Source organism: Rhinatrema bivittatum, chromosome 1, assembly GCF_901001135.1.
Source record: "Rhinatrema bivittatum chromosome 1, aRhiBiv1.1, whole genome shotgun sequence".
Taxonomy (NCBI): domain Eukaryota; kingdom Metazoa; phylum Chordata; class Amphibia; order Gymnophiona; family Rhinatrematidae; genus Rhinatrema; species Rhinatrema bivittatum.
This window is the reverse complement of record NC_042615.1, coordinates 740,522,992-740,540,660: the sequence shown is the minus strand read 5'-3', so window position 1 is coordinate 740,540,660 and position 17,669 is coordinate 740,522,992. Positions and strand designations below refer to the sequence as shown.

Here is a 17,669-nt window from a genome sequence, read left to right as displayed (position 1 = left end):
GACATGGCGCGCTTTTTGCGGGGGTCTAAGCATTTACGTCCTCCATTTCGGCATCCTTGTCCATCCTGGAATCTTAATTGGGTACTTTCGGCCTTATGCTCGCTGCCTTTTGAGCATATCAAGTGGGCGACACTGAAGGATCTTACGCTGAAAGTCGTGTTTCTAATCGCTATAGCTTCGGCTCGGCTGGTGTCTGAATTGCAGGCTCTGTTGTGTAGGGAGCCATTTTTACGGATCTCTGATTCGGGGGTCTCGTTGAGAACGGTTCCCTCATTTCTGCCAAAGGTGGTGTCTTCTTTCCACTTGAATCAATCGGTGGAGCTTCCTTCATTTCCAGAAGGGGAGCGGGCTGATCCCGTAGCGCGGGATTTACGGAAATTGGATGTCCGCAGGGTCCTGCTCCGATATCTCGAGGTCACGAATCCCTTTCGGGTATCCGATCATCTCTTTGTGTTGTGCAGTGGCCTGAAGAGAAGAGGTGCGGCCTCAAAAACTACGATAGCTTGCTGGCTCAAGGAGGCCATTGGGTCTGCATACGTACTGCGGGGGAAACCTGTTCCCTTGGGCCTGCGGGCTCATTCTACGTGGTCTCAGGCTGCTTCGTGGGCGGAATCTTCTCAGGTGTCGCCTCAGGAAATTTGCAGAGTGGCTACTTGGAAGTCGTTGCATACGTTTGCACGGCATTACCGTCTGGATGTCCAAGCCTCGAATTCTGGAGGATTTGGTGAGGGAGTTCTCCGCGCGGGACTCTCTAGTTCCCATCCTAGGTAAGTTGGCTCTGGTACATCCCAGGTGTCTGGACTGATCCGGATACGTACAGGGAAAGGAAAATTAGTTTCTTACCTGATAATTTTTGTTCCTGTAGTACCACAGATCAGTCCAGGGACCCGCCCGTACTTGTGTGTATTTGAGGTAAAGGAGAGTCCGCTCGTTGTTTTATTTACATAGATATTGTTGTTCATTCCTTTGGTTCTGAGATTTCTGTTCCAGTTGGGGGTTTGGACTTGGCCGTGTTTGGGCGAAATATAATTAGGTAGTTTGGTTCTTAGTTCCACTCTGCTTTGACATTACGTAAGACTGAGAGGCTGTGGGTGGCACCCTGCTATACGTGGCAGAGCCCGTCAAATCTTGCTCTGTCTCCATCTGCTGGTGCGGAGGCAAAACCCAGGTGTCTGGACTGATCCGTGGTACTACAGGAACGAAAATTATCAGGTAAGAAACTAATTTTCCTTTCAGCCTTACTTATACATCCCGTGGAACAGCTGGCAAGTGAACATCCTGTAAGTAGGCTTCAATATTTATTTATTTATTTATTTATTTATTTATTTAAAAACTCTTCTATACTGTTGTTAGATAACCATCTAAGGACATATGATAACCTTTTCATATGTCCTTATAAAATTGGGCAAATCTTTCTAATCTTAGATTAAGTTCTATTTCATTACAGATTTCTATTTTTAATTTTAACAATATGATTTTGAAAATATCCGTTCTTCAGTTTCAAAGCCAAGAGTGTATCTGTTTGTTACCATATTCAAAGTATTCTTGGTGTGTCAAATTCAACAGATGAGTAATTTCAGCAATGTACAACAAGCGCAACTTATTCCTTTCCAATCTTTTTAGAATGGCTGGAATCTACATGTATCTATTTTTCTCTTTCTTCCTGATTACTGCTTTAAGGCAGTCCCAGACCATATAGAGCATTATTTCACCAGTCAACAATACCTTCTGCCACCCCCTTCTGGTCTAACAACAAACGCCACATCCAGCCAGGCCTAGAAAACGAGAATGTCATCAGTCGTAAACCACACAACAAGCAAAGCCCAAACCAGGGCCTAGGTTTTGATCAACCTATTCCCAACTCTACCAGTGGGGAAAGAATCCAACATCTTATAGAGGAGTGGTATCAAATCACCAATAACCCCTGGGTCCTCCACATTGTGCAGACTGGGTACTGGTTGCATTTCTCCTGGCCACTATCCTTTTCACATTGTTTGGCACTCCATCCAGATTTGTCTTATCTACTGCAGCTATCACAATAAGTGATAGAGCCAATTCCAGCTTCTCAACAGTTTCTACTTTCAATATTCCTTACGCTTAAGAAAATGGGGGGGGGGGGGGGGGGAGGAGTGTGCAGTCAATTCTGGACTTGAGATGTCTGAACAAGCATATACTCTAGAAGAAATTCAAAATGAACTCGCTCAGCACAATCTTTCCTTACAAAAGAATGAATGGATGTGTGCTTGGATCTAAAGGATGTATATGCTCACATACCCATTCAACCTTTGTATTGGTGCTACCCCCAATTCCAAGTGGATTCTTCCCACTACCAGTACAAAGAACACTCTTTTGGCGTCTCATCAGCCCTGAGCACCTTTATAAAATGCCTCATGGAGAAACAGCTCATCTCTGTCACCAAGGAATGCAAGTCATCATGTACCTGAACGATTAGCTCATCATAGCAAAATCACAAGATGAAGTCCTCTGTTCCCTAAGCTCAACGATAGGTCTTATGCACCACTTAGGTTTCAGGTGAACTTCGAGAAATCGAGTATGGAGCCCACTCAGAGACTCAAGTTCACCAGAGCCTGAATAAAGTAGTTTCAGGAAAGAGCATGCCTACCTTCCATCTGAGCAAAAACCATGGCATCCCTCACTCACAACCTATTCTCTTTTCCATGCTCGTCAGCCAGAAATCTCCTTCTTGTACTTTGTCACATGGCAGCAGGCATCCATGTAGTCCCACTGACTTGTCTTCATATCTGCTACCTCTAATGGGGGTCTATGTACCCAGTGGGGTTGACTTGACTCAACCACTTTTGTCTCCAGTTCAAATAACAGCAACTGTGAAATGGGAGTTGCAGTAGTGGCTGTTCTCCCAAATTCTCAAGGAAGAAGCCCCGCTTCAGTCACTCCCCTTCTAAGTGGTACTGGTGACAGATGCCTTCACCAAAGGGTGGGGAGTGCATACTGGCACTGTTCGAATGCAGGGCCTCTGGAATCTTCAGAGAGCTACTATCAGCTATAAAATCAGTTTACTGAGTTAAGAGCAATGCACTATCAACCTTTGTGGATCTCCTTTGGGAAAAGAGCATATTACTATATATACTCATGTATAAGTCGAGAAATTTATGCCAGAAAAAAGGCACAAAAAGCTGCCTCAACTTATAAATGTGTATTATCACAGCCCCCGATCCCCCAAAAACTGAAAGTCTCTGGTGGTCTAGCGAGAGGTCCGGGAGCGATCTCCCGCTGCCAGTAATCAAAATGGCGTTGGTGGCCCTTTGCCCTTACTATGTGACAGGGACTACCAGTGCCATTGGCTGGCCCCTGTCACATGGTAGAGGCTGCCCATTGCTCCTACCATATGATAGGGGCCTATCTGCCAGGCATATCCAACATGCTAGCAGATCATCTCATCAGAATGTTTCAACTATATGAATGGTCTCTACAGCAGTCAGTGGCCAACGAACTCTTCAGTTTACGGGGTCTACCATCGATGGATCTATTACATCACCACAGAACACAACACTAAATCAGTTTTTCTCATTTTTGCCAAGCAATTACAGACTAGCTCAGGATGCTTTCCTCCTCAGCAGGGGGTCAAAGCCTCATGTATACTTTTCCACTATTGGCGCTTATCGCCAGAATAGTGCAAAAGGTTTTTAGGACCACACTCGCTGATCCTCATAGCCCCAGTGTGGCCCAGATAGATCTAATATGCACATCTCGTACAACTTTCCAGAAGTCCTCCCACTTTATGTCTGGGAGGGAATAGAGTCCAACAGGATAAAGATCATACAAGAGACTAAATGCTCTGTAAAATCTATATGGGTAGAAATCCCATGTATGTTGGGTGAAAGTATAGTGATAAGAGTATACAACATCCACTAGGGCAAAATGATCAGACAGATGATAAAATGCAAAAGGAACACCCCTATCACTGTCTTTCTTTATCCATATAAATATTGGGTAATGATTTGCCCAGAAAAAATATAGATAGTAAGAGGGGTCAAAATTTCAAGCACAGAGTCTTGTCTGGGAAACTCCAAAAGTTACTTGGACAAATCCATGGAATATCAACATTATACTTGTCAAGTATAATAACACTGGTAACATGCAGCAAATGAGTTGTACACAGACACATAGATGTCCACATTTATAAGCCCGGTGAGTAGCAAAGTTTCCCAGATAATGTTATCTAGAAGATTTGATTGGGGTTTGGTCTAGTCACCCCAGAGTGAGGTGAATAACTGAACAGGAAGTGACAGGAGCTATCAGCTATACCATAAGAACATAGAAATACAAAAATCAGGGATTAACTAGTTAACAATTGAACCAGAAAATCACTAGTTAATATAACTTGTATTGGCACTTTGAATCCCACAATTTGAAGTTGTACAGTAAAATGAAAATATTATTTTTATTGTCATATAATTAAAATCACTATCATGTTTAATATAATTTGTGATGATCAATGTGACAGCAACTTAATGCACCGGTCGGTACAATCACTGGTCTGTTATCTTCTTTTTATTTGCCGGTGCTCTGTGAGTGATGCACCATTGGTACATCATTGGATAGAAAAACAACACACTTTAGATGAGTTCAAATTTTTTGTGATTAAAAAGGTTAGATTGGAATCTGGTGGTGATTTATCTTCAGTTTTGAGGCGAGTGGAACAAAGATTTATCTTTAATTGGAATACCATTACACCTCATGGTCTCAATGGCCCCATAGAATGGGCCGCCTTTATTGGATAATTTTGGTATTGTGGAAATCTCTTTTTTATCTCCTCCATTGTTCTGCTTCGGCATGGTAGGTTTTGTGAAGTAGCTCTTGTTAAGACGTTCGATATGTTGTGGGGACGGGTTTGATGAAAGATACGCACTAGTTTCAATCTATAAATAGGTGCATTTTTGCAGCGATTATAGGTTGATTGATCTCATTTTTGTCATTCGTTCGCAATAAAAGTACAGTGGGCTGACTCTTGGATTTTAGGCATTGGTCAGTGTATTCGTCATTTCCGGCTTGACGCAGGTACGTGGCTTAGTAGCTTCTGTTCAGGTATGTGGGGTGTTTTCTTTTATCTTTAAATATGTCTTAATAGTCTCTTTTTGGTTGCAGTTTAGGCTACCGGATGAATCGGGTATAAGAATTCGCAATGAATCATTTTGAGAAGATTTGAATATACCTTTACTTCTAACATTCATGTTTATGAGGTCTTTGACTTTTACTGTGGTTAGTACCCCTTGGTTTTGAAAAGGTAAGGGATATAATTTAGTTTGGGAGTCATAGACAATAATGGTGGCGTGGTTGAGTTTAAAAAATATTTCAAATCTTAAACTGTTTTAGTTTAGATGGTGAGAAGTGATATATTGGCAAGGACATATCCCTGAAGAAGCCCGTTTAGCGGGTGAAACAAAGATCTTTGTCAGAAATAGTCCAATATATGGGGAATAGCCGAGCGGATGGTGTTAAGACAGTGCATTAAAAAACAGCTTTAAACGGACCGGCGAAGTGGATTGTGTCCATATCGTGGAAGAAATTACAGCTGAATGTATCTACAAAATACTTTACCCTACATAACTGTGATTAACATTGGAGTTTAAAAATGTGAGATGCTTTAGGTTAAATCCATTGGGGTAGATTTTCAAATAGCGCGAATTGGCCTACTTTTACTGGCGCATCAGGTGCAAGCAAAAGTAAGCTGGATTTTAGTAGATAGCGCGGAGCCGCGCGTATCTGCTAAAAACCTGGATCGGCGCGCGCAAGGCTATTGATTTTGTATAGCCGGCGCGCGCCGAGCCGCGCAGCCTACCCCCGTTCCCTCCCCTCACCTTCCCCCCCCTTACCTTTGTTGGGGGATTTACGCCTCCCTCCGGGAGGCGTAACTCCCCGCACGCCAGCGAGCCTCTTGCGCGCCGGGACGCAACCTGGGGGCGGGTACGGAGGGCGCAGCCACGCCCCCGGACCGCCCCGGGCCGTAGCCATGCCCCCGTACCCGCCCCCAAAACGCTGCCGACACGCCCCCTAAACGCCGCGACGACCGGGCCCGCCCCCCGACACGCCCCCCTCGGAGAACCCCGGGATTTACGCGAGTCCCGGGGCTCTGCGCGCGCCGGTAGGCCTATGTAAAATAGGCTCACCGGCGAGCAGGGCTCTGAAAATCCGCCCCATTGCGTGTAATTATTCAGTGTATATTTGTATTATTTGAATTATAACAACTGTATGCAATTTAAGGATGTTTAAGCAATTTCTTATGTATTGCAAGTAATTATCTATGTTGGGGTATTGGTTTGGGACCATTGCTGTGTTATGCACTGTGTCTGGTTAGATTTTAATGAATATATGGTGTGGATGTAATTGTGTGAATGGCTAGTTAGTATTTATTTGTTTAGACAGGTGTTTGTTACATCTTTAAATAAACATTTTGTATGTTTGTGCACAAGTGTGATATGATATGATATTTAGTGTTCTCTAGTAGTGTGGTCAAAATAATTGAATATAGAGAACCTGTTTAACTTTATCCCTCTGTGATAGTATTACCTTAAAGATTTATATTAGTCATTTCTGGTTTAACAATTTGAGATCCTTTCCTTTCTTAACTCACTTACCTTCCGCAATTTCCAAGTCAAAGCCAATCAACAATTTTAAACATAATTTTTGTACTCAGTGAACCAGATTTAGTAAAGTTTGATTATATTCATTTCAGAAACATTTTGGCTGTAGATAGTGTTATTGAGGTAGCTTCCTTCTTACTGGGCTTTTAAATATGGGCCTCTATGTGTTTCAGTACATCTCATTCGGAGCAAGCTAACATTTAGAGAGTTAAAATAGAGTTGGGTAAACTGATCTAAAGAAAAATAGAGAATTTTAAGGGATCAATTTTCTATGACTTAAGCAGGTAAGATAACCAGTTATCTACTGCTGAATTTACAGCTGAACTTAGATTTTTGTTGAAAATTACCTAAAATTAGCCAGTCAAAATTTGATTTGCCAGATTTAGGCCTGCTATTTTTCTGCTCAGAGTTAACTGGGGAAATTAACTGCGGTGTCTTTGCTGCCGGCTTTCATTCCGAATAGCACCACCGTAAAAGGTGGCGCTATTCGGTGTGCTACTGCCGACGATAACTTTGGTAATGTTATCACCGGCAACGAAGACACCGCCGACTCCTCCCCTCCCCCAATTAGCATTATATCGCATGCGAAAAGTCCCATTTCGCATGTGATATGGCCCTAACGCATGCGATAAAGCTTTAGTGAATGATCCTATTAGTCCATTAAGTTTAGCTGGTCCGAGAGAAGCCATTTTTAACAAGTGAGATTTAACCAGCTAATCCCTAAAGTATCTGGTTAAATCTTTTGAAACCCCACCCCAAGAGTATGAGAACTGTTATTTTCTTTTTCATTTAATTCTTAATGAAAAGTTAAATATAAATGTTTATATTAAATATGTCCATTTTTGTAGATGAAAATGAAAAACTAAAAGAGAACACACAGATTCTGGAGCAAAAATTGAAAGCTAAAGAACAGGTACAAGAATAAGACAGAACCAGTTTGTCATTTTGAGCCACTTCTAATGGAGATTGCTTGTTTCAGTAGTAGGTGTACAGTAAATGGATAACAGAGAAAAGTATGTATATCACTTTTTCTCACAGGACAAGCAGGATGGTAGTCCTCACATATGAGTGACATCATCAGGATGGAGCCCAATTACGGAAAACTTCTGTCAAAGTTTCCAGAACTTTGACTGGCCCCTACTGGACATGCCCAGTATGGCACTAACCCTGCAGCCAGCAGGGGTCCCCCTTCAGTCTTCTTTTTTCCGTGCAGCAGTAGCCTTGCAGTAAAGGAGCTCTGAAGAGATTCCTGACAGGAATTTTCCTCACGAATTACTAAAAGTTTAATTGCCCCACAGGGGTCCCTCCTCTAACTTTTCTCAGTCCGCGGTACTCTGGTAAGTTTTTACCTGTTTTTTCGTCAATTACCGTCAAGTTTGGCCCTTGCGCCCTACTGGCCATCGACTACCACAGCTTGATTTTTTTCCATGGCCACGGCGTCGGGGTTTCGTCGGTGCCCGGACTGTACCCACACCATGTCTATCACAGACCCCCATAAAGTCTGTGTAATGTGCCTAGGACGCGAGCACGAAGTCTTGACCTGCACCAAATGTGCCATAATGACACCGAAAGGTCGCAAGGCCAGAATGGAGAAGATGGAACTTCTCTTCCATGCTCAAACCCCAACTCCGTCCATAGCTTTGACGTCGTCAGAACCGGCACCGTCCAATTCGCGCCAGCATCGACCACCGACCGGTGACCGACAGCCATTGATGACTTCTCGGCCATCGACACTCTCCACTCCCCCTCAGGATCGAGGGGATCACAAGGAGAAACATCGCCATCGACACCGTAAGACTCGGACCATCGAGGGAGCAAAATCATCGACCTCGTCATCGTCCGAGCCGCTGTCGAAGAGACCCCATCCAGGAAAGGCACCGACCATTCCTGTGACCGAGTCCCCGAGGCAACCCTCACCTGATCGGGGATCGGGAGCCGTGACTCCGCCTTTAACGATGGTCCCTCTGGCTTTGCCTCTGCCTCCTTCTTCTGTTCCGGAGCCGGGGCTGCTTGCTCCAGATCTCCGAGAAGAACTGGACCGGATGGTTCAGGAGGCCATCGACAAGGTGATGCAACATCTTCAGGTTCCTCCAACACCGGCACCATCTGTGGAATCGATCATCGACCCGATTCCGACAGCGCTGGCATGGCTGCTATCCAGGATGGAAGCGCTTATGACCGCCTTTCCTCCAATGGTTCCCGGATCTCTGATGGCTCCGATGCCCTCCCCACTGACTGCATCATCGGGAGGAGAAACACCGTTCCGCATCCCTCCATCGGGAGTTCTGCCTCAGCCATCAATGCCGATACGTCCCTCGCCACTGACCCATCCATCGGTACCGATACGTACATCGGCGCCACCGACTCATCCATCGATGCCTGCAACGGTGCCTTCGATGCCATCATTGGTGCCTCTGATTCCTTCGGTGCCTAGACCGGGACCTTTAGGTCTTCAACCACCTTGTCCCCCTCTAGTTCCTAGAAGAGCAGGTGCTGATCCTTACGACACCTGGGGTGATGACACTTCAACAGACACCGATGATTTACCTTCACCACCATTACCCACTGAGAGTAGGAAGCGTTCTCCTCCAGAGGTCCTCTCCTTTATAAACTTTGTGAAGGAAATGTCTGAATTGGTTCCCTTCCAATTGCAGACTGAACAGGATGATAGGCACCAGATGATGGAATTGCTCCAATTCCTGGATGGCCCCAAGGTAATCACCTCTATTCCGATCCATCAGGTCCTTCTTGATCTTCTCAAGAAGAACTGGGAACATCCTGGATCAATTGCTCCGGTACATAGAAAAGCTGACACTGCCTATTTGGTACAGTCAGCCCCAGGTTTTCAAAATTCTCAACTTGATCACCACTTGGTCGTTGTAGAGTCTGCACAAAAAAGGGCAAAGAGGTCAAAACCTCACTCATCTGTTCCTCCTGGACAGGAATGGAAGTTCCTCGATAACATTGGTTGCCGAGTATTCCAAGGGGCCGTGCTCATCTCCCGAATTGCCGCCTATCAGCTTTATATGACCCAATATAACAGGGTAATTTTTAAGCAGATACAGGACTTCTCAGACTCCCTGTCTCAGCAATTTCAAGAACAATTACAAACCCTAGTCAACAAGGGTTTTGAGGCAGGCAAGCATGAGATTAGAACATCTTTTGACATTTTTGACACTTCTACCAGAGTGTCTGCAGCTGCCATTTCGACGAGGCGGTGGGCCTGGCTCAAGTCTTCTGACCTTCGCCCAGAAGTACAAGACCGGTTATCCAACCTGCCTTGTGTCGGAGATAATCTGTTTGGCGAGCAGATTCAACGGATGGTAGCAGAATTAAAAGACCATCTTGAGAGACCCTAAGACAGCTCTCTTTAATGCCTTCTGACTTTTCCTCAAAACAGTCTTTCAGAAAGGACTGTAAGAATTCATTCTTCCGCCTGAAGAAGTCTTACCTGCCACCATCCAGATCCCGTGCCACGAGACCTTATCAAAAACTGCAGTCTCGTCAAGCCCGTAAACAAAAACCACAAGCAGCTCCTCAACCAGGACCTGCTTCAGGTTTTTTACTTCCACTTGGAGAGCAGCAGCCAGATTCCTCTATCGCACATACCAGTGGGAGGTCGATTGTGCCACTTCCACAACATGTGGCATTCAGTCACATCCGACCAATGGGTATTGGCAATCATTGCTCAGGGTTACCATCTGAACTTTCTCGCTCTGCCACCGGACTCCCCACCTCTACAGACATGGAGAACGTCCGAACACTCCATTCTTCTGGATCAAGAGGTTTCCCTCCTTCTCCAATCAAGAGCAATAGAACCCGTTCCATACTCTCAGCAAGGCCTAGGGTTCTATTCCTGGTACTTCCTAATCCCCAAAAAATCGGGAGGTGTCCGTCCTATTCTAGACCTATGGGCCCTCAACAAGTACCTTCAACAAGAAAAGTTCAAGATGGTCACCTTGGGATCGCTTCTACCTCTTCTACAAAGAGGAGACTGGCTCTGCTCTCTGGACCTCCAGGACGCATATACCCACATTGCGATAACTCCAGCTCATCGCAAGTACCTGAGGTTTCTAGTAGGCCCCAAGCACTATTAATATCGAGTGCTCCCATTTGGCCTAGCATCTGCGCCACGAGTCTTTACTAAATGCCTCGTAGTTGTCGCAGCCTTCCTCAGAACCCAAGGTGTTCACGTCTCCCCTTACCTGGACGATTGGTTAATCAGGGCTCCCACTCAGCAAGCTGCTCTGTCATCCCTCATTCTAACCTTACACACTCTAATTTCGCTAGGATTTCTCGTCAACTACGAAAAATCCTACTTAGTCCCATCTCAAACCTTATCGTTCATTGGGGCAGACTTGGACACCTTACAGGCAAAGGCTTTCCTACCTCGACACGAGCACTGACTCTTACGTCCCTTGCTCACCAGCTGCAGTCTCAGCACTCCGCGAATGCATGCCAATTTCTCGTCCTCCTCGGACACATGGCATCCTCAGTCCATGTCACCAATGGCTTGCTTGGCCATGAGACTCATGCACTGGACTCTGAGGTCTCAATGGACTCAAGCTATTCAGCCTCTGTCGGCCATTGTCCGCATCACTGACTCACTCCGTCTGTCTCTCGCCTGGTGGAAAAATCAGACCAATCTCCTCCAGGGATTGCCCTTCCAGGTTCCAAATCCTGAAATCATTCTCACCACCGATGCTTCCAACCTCAGGTGGGGAGCCCATGTAGCCGATCTGCAGACACAAGGCCCTTGGTCTCCAGAGGAAGCCAAACCAATTAAATTTCCTGGAACTTCGAGCAATCAGATATGCTCTCAGGGCTTTTCAGGATCGCTTCTCAAATCAAGTCATCCTGATTCAGCAGACAACCAGGTGTCAATGTGGTACATCAACAAACAGGGAGGCACAGGCTCCTTCCTTCTGTGTTAGGAAACTGCGCAGATTTGAGCGGAAGCTCTCTCCAATTCGATGTACCTCAGAGCCACCTGGTTGCCGGGAGTGGATAATGTCCTGGCAGACAAGCTGAGTCGCATCTTTCAACCACATGAGTGGTCTCTCAACCCCTCGGTAGCGAACTCCATCTTCCAACAATGGGGATATCCTTGGATAGACCTCTTTGCGTCTCCTCACAACCGCAAAGTGGAGAACTACTGCTCTCTCATGGATGTTGAAAGGTTAATCCTTCAACCACTTAACATTTCTGAGCCAGTTTCCCGTGTCTTGATTGCTTCACGGAAGCCTTCCACGAGAAAAGCTTACTCTTACAAATGGAAAAGGTTCACGTCATGGTGCTCTTCTCAGTCCCTTGATCCCTTTTCCTGTCCAATCCCGAAATTTCTGGACTATCTCTGGTATCTATCAGAGTCAGGTCTTAAGACTTCCTCCATTAGAATGCATGTCAGTGCGGTAGCCGCCTTCCATAAAGGTGTCGGGGATGTCTCTATATCAGTACACCCCCTTGTAACACGTTTTTTGAAGGGTTTGCTCCACATCAAGCCTCCGATACGTCCTCCGGCCCCTTCTTGGGACCTTAATCTAGTTCTGGGTCGGCTCATGAAACCACCATTCGAGCCTCTTCACTCTTGTGAACTTAGATATCTCACATGGAAAGTGATTTTTCTTTTCACTATCACTTCAGCTCGCAGAGTTAGTGAATTGCAGGCCCTAGTTACCTATTCGCCTTACACTAAACTTCTGCAGGACCGGGCGGTACTCCACACTCACCCAAAATTCTTACCTAAGGTAGTTTCGGATTTTCATCTTAATCAATCCATCATACTAGCTTCCTTTTTTCCCAGCCCCATGCCAACCCAAGAGAACAGGCTCTGCATACCCTTGACTGTAAACGGGCTCTAGCGTTTTACTTAGACCATACAGCTGCCCACAGGGAAAACACTCGATTGTTTGTCTCTTTCCACCCTAACAAGTTAGGGAAGCCTGTGGGTAAGCAGACTCTCTCCTCCTGGTTGGCGGACTGCATATCCTTTTGCTATCAGCAAACGGGAATTCAATTTCAAGACCGTGTTAAAGCACACTCTGTGAGGGCCATGGCGACTTTAGTAGCACACCTGCGATCGGTGACGCTTCCTGACATTTGCAGGGCTGCAACCTGGAGTTCCCTCCATACTTTTGCAGCCCAATATTGCTTGGACAAAGCCAGAAGACAAGATTCCATCTTCGGCCAGTCTGTCCTTCGTAACCTCTTTACAACATAACGTATCAACACCCTTCCGCCTGCCCGGTGGTGTTCAGGATGCCCTCTACCAAATTCCGCCCCAGTTGTTGTGCCTGTTGCACGCCTTATTTGGTGCATGTTCGGACATCCTCAGCTTGGTACTCACCCATATGTGAGGACTACTATCCTGCTTGTCCTGTGAGAAAGCAAATGTTGCTTACCTGTAACAGGTGTTCTCACAGGACAGCAGGATGTTAGTCCTCACGAAATCCGTCCGCCGCCCTGCAGTGTTGGGTTCGTAACTTTTGTTATTTTATTTTTCGGCACTGCCTGTAGCTTTCAAATAAGACTGAAGGGGGACCCCTGCTGGCTGCAGGATTAGTGCCATGCTGGGCATGCCCAGTAGGGGCCAGTCAAAGTTCTGGAAACTTTGACAGAAGTTTTCCGTGATTGGGCTTCATCCTGATGATGTCACCCATATGTGAGGACTAACATCCTGCTGTCCTGTGAGAACACCTGTTACAGGTAAGCAACATTTGCTTTACTCTAGATAGAGCAGAGCACATTTATTTTTTGTTCAAAATTAAATAAAGAAAAAACCTCAACAAATGTTTATATGTTCACAAGTAAAGTCCCAAAGCATTGTCATGTGAAACTGACTGGACCCTGACTGATTTTCAAAACACTATTTACACACTCAAAACAAGGTTTTATGCACATAAATGAAGCCCTAAAAGCCCAACTTTCAAACCTAGCTGCTGTAGAAATGTGCATGTGTGAGTTAATGGGAGCTGCACAGTTTATAATATACCACATACTGTATTTCTGTTCTAAAAGTATGTGCATATATTTCCAGTGCAGGAACCTGCATACATTCTCTACCCATTTTATAAACATATGTGAGTATATTTTATGCATGAATTAATCGTGGTACTGCATGAATAAACACCAAGAATTAAATGCAGAAGCAGGTATTTTATAAAGTAAATATGTATACAGTTTTGAAAATTATTGTGTATGTCTTTGAAATCATTAGTTCTCTAATACTTCCATGGTTTTACCCAGCCCTCCCACCCAAAATCTGCAGACAACAGACAAATCTGATTGTACTTGTGCAAGTCAATTAGCAGGTGTAAAAATGTTCAAATACTTTTGGTATGTATATGCATAATTCTCTTACAAAATAGCAACTACTACATGTACTTTTTAAAAAACTTTTTATTTTTAATATTTTTTTTGGCGTGCAAAGTCAAATATGCAAATAATGGTGCTTTCCCGATACATGAATACAATACAGCACTGATGAAACATGCAGCACATAATACATATATATTTTCAGGAACTTTAAAATCTGTGGACCCTTGTTGCTGTGGTAAGGTTGGCTCAGCCTATGGCGGAGCTACGCAGGAAAAAAACTGAATAGGAACTTCACCTATACCAATCCCTTTCCCCTTGGGTTGAGCCCTCAGGTTTCGGGGCCTGGCAGGTCTTAGGCGAGAGTCTCTGTGGCAATGGTGTAGATGTTGATCCAGAGCTAGATTAGGATCAGAGTCAGGTGGCAAACAAGAATGGTCAGAGTCCAGGTAAAAGTTAGATCCAGAAGTCAGTTCGAGGGAAGGCAGGGAGATGAGGCAGGCTGGGCTGGAAAGACATACACAAAACCTAATTTACAAATTAATGTAAATATGTACATATTTCATATTCTCCCCCCTCCCATCCCCCTGCCCCATTCTCCTCCTGCATTTTTGTTTTATATCTAAAATATTGTTATCCTCTGTTCACAATGTACTCCTTGCTCTTCCCAGTTTCCTTTGTTCCCTGTTTATTGTAAAGCACTGTTGCTCCGTTCAATGTTACCTGGATGTTGTCCTACGAATGTTGGTATACAAAACCCACAAATAAATAAATAAACAAATAAATAAATAAGGCAAGGCTGGTATGGAGAGACTAGGCAGGAGCAGCAACACACACTGCACACAAATTTCCAAACTTTAACCTTTTCAAGTTGCCTTTCTGCCTTGGCAGCCCCCAAACAACACTCTTCAGTGTTTCCATTTAAAAGATTTTTATTGGAATGTATTCTAAGCAGAAAGCTACACTAAGTGGGTTTAAACACTGTTTGCAGCAAGAAAAAGTCCATTATAGTGGACATGAACTCTGCTTCCGCTGTCTGGGTCCAGACCACAATCAAGTGAATTGTTACAATTGCAAACAGATGTCCCTGTGAACGCAACAGTCCAGGGCTTGGTAAATGGAGGAACTTCGTAAATCTCACAGAAGCCACAGTAAGTCTTCTTCCTGAAGTTCAACTTTGTCTGCCTCACCGGGAATAGAGTTGAAATCCAGGCTGAATCCTTGGGATCAAGTAAACATAATCATCATGCGTTGAAAAAAAAGGTGCCACCCTTCATAACCACCAGAGCATTGGGTGCTGAAGAAGCACAGAGGCTCGAGTGACTCAGCACCTTTGGTGCCATCCAAGCACAAGACTTAATCAGCACCATCGAAGCACAAGTCTTCAAATTGAGACATGAAACATCGATCATCGATGCGTTTGCCTGTTAAACCATTGGAAGCATCAACACATCATACTATAAATCTTCCAATGCAACCATATGCTAATCAGGGAAAACTCTTAATTGGAACAGAAGGGGATATGATTCCCCTTCCACCACCCATTACTAGAGCACTGTCGCCAATGAAATTGCTGTCAAAAGGTCTGTGGATGAAAACTACAGATCCTATTTACTGTCTGGTACCTCTTATTTCCAATCAGCCTCGAGTACAATTTCTTCAAAAATCAGAAGATGTTCAACATTCCATTTTAGTATCTGAAGAGGATGTTCCATCAATTACACTAGGTTAAAGGGCACGTCAGCCACTTGACCAAGTAGCAGAGTTGGTGAAAGTTTTCTTTATCTCATTAATGGCTAAGGAGATAAGAAGGATACCATTCTACCTGTCATTTCCAAGATGTCAGCTTTGCTTCTACAAGAAGGAGTCCCAGAATCCCGTATACACATGGATTCTCCATCTGAAGCCCCACAAATGGATTCTAGCCACTGGCATTTGCATGCAGCAGGCTCTCGCCACTCTGAGAATACACACCAGGAGTTCTGTCCAAGGCAAACGAGGATCCCTCCTCACTTATGACCTTCCTCATTGCAGTCCTGGATCAGTGTTCCTTCACCGCTAGGCTCCTAAGAGGGATTGATGGGAATTCCCTCTGCTCCTCCCTCTAGAACCTCCAGAATACTCTTCTACCCCAGAAGATCTTTCCTAATCCAGGTTCCTGGACAAATTAGGAGAAACTCTTGGAGTGAATGTATGTGAGAGAAAAGACTATTGTGGCAGACATCTTGGATCTCTTCCAGGTTCTGGAAACTCCAGTTGCAATGTCAGCTCATCACATCCTGCAACATTTACAAATAGAATGGGGAAAATCCCATTTCCCGTTTGTACCCCAGATCAGTCCAGACAAGTGGGTTTTGCATCCCTACCAGCAGATGGAAGCAGAGAACCAAAGAGTCTGAGGCACTGCTACATAAACTAGAGTGCCACCTGCAGTCCCTCAGTATTTCTCTGCTCCAGCAGATGATAGAGTTGCAAACCTGCAGTCTGGAGTTTAAAAAAAGAATTAGAGAAAGGTTAGAGAAGAGGAGATGCTCCCTGAGCTGTTAGGTTCCTTCGTGGGCCGTCCTTCAGGTTGAGTCGGGCAAGCCAGGGGCTGGAAATTCCTGAGCAGCTTGACCTGCAGCGGTTCCAGGGAGCTGACAGCCAGAGGTCCTGGTTCCCTCTGCGTCCCTGAAGGGTTCTTCCCAGATACCTGACCAGCAGCAGGAAAGTATCCTTAGGGGGTTTTGGCTATCTGCTGTGATTTTCTTTTGGCTGGGCTGCACCTGCCTCTGAGTTTTACAAAAAAAAAAAAAGGGAAAGCTGAGTGACCATATTTTGGCCATTTCCTGGCAGGGCAGTGCAGGCCAGAACTGGGTAAGCAGCGTCGCGGGGACCGCAACTCGCAGCAATCAACTCTGAGTTGGGGGTTGAGCTGCGCGGAGCCGTTTTTTCCTCACTTGCCCATGTTTTTTTCGTTTCTCCCGCGTGCCATGACCCTGTGGTGAGTTGCAGGCCCGACCGTGTGTGCCTAAAAATGGCACTGCCGGCAGAATCGCATCACCTGAAAAAGTTGCTGCTCATGTGAGCGGCCCTGGGGGCAGCTTAATTCAGCAGCTTTATGCTGCAATTGTGCTTTGGGTGGGAAGTTTCTTCGGTGGGGGGGGGGGGGGAACCGAGCCTGGGCGTAGGTCCACGCAATCCCATGGCCCAGTGACTGACTCAGCAGGGGATCTGAAGGGCCTTGCAGTTAAGGGGAAAACAAAGGCCAGGAAGAGAACTGAAGCAGGGCTCGGAGATTTGGCTCCCCATTGTCACCAGTGTTTGCATCGGTGCAGGAGTTTGGTGGGGGAGGATGAGGCCAGTCCTGGGTCAGATGAGGAGGGGAGGACCTGGGTTTTTCCACAGAATTTAATCCTCCTTATCCTCAAGGCGTTCCTGGCCAGGAAGAGTGTGGGGGCTAAGCAATCTGAAGGCCCTCAGGTTCGTACCGGTCCAAGGCGCCATGGACTTCCCCAACTAGGAAGTCAGAAGACCTTGTCCACCACCTGGGTCTGGATCATCCGGAAGATCATGATAGTTCAGGGGATTGTGACCTGGGTGACCCAGATGTCGCTCCTGGGGACATGGCAGACTCTGATCAAGGGGTTGATAAAGACATGGCGGATCCAGAGAAGGATCTGGTAGCAGAAGGAGATGATCCACATTTGGTGTGGCTGTTCCATAAGGAGTAACTGAACCCACTTATTCCCC

At 45.5% G+C, this 17,669-nt stretch overlaps 1 protein-coding gene across 2 annotated transcripts in view; it reads left to right on the top strand.

The window, feature by feature from the left end:
• The window catches only part of CCDC152 (coiled-coil domain containing 152), a 168,451-nt gene that overhangs the window by 54,940 nt on the left and 95,842 nt on the right, over positions 1 to 17,669 (top strand). For both annotated transcript variants that reach the window (XR_003852776.1, XM_029578028.1), the window contains exon 4: positions 7,472 to 7,536. Coding sequence is in view for 1 of the 2 variants with exons in the window: in XM_029578028.1 (XP_029433888.1) it covers positions 7,472 to 7,536 (65 nt within the window). In the remaining variant the exon portion in view is untranslated. The remainder of the gene's footprint in view (positions 1 to 7,471; positions 7,537 to 17,669) is intronic.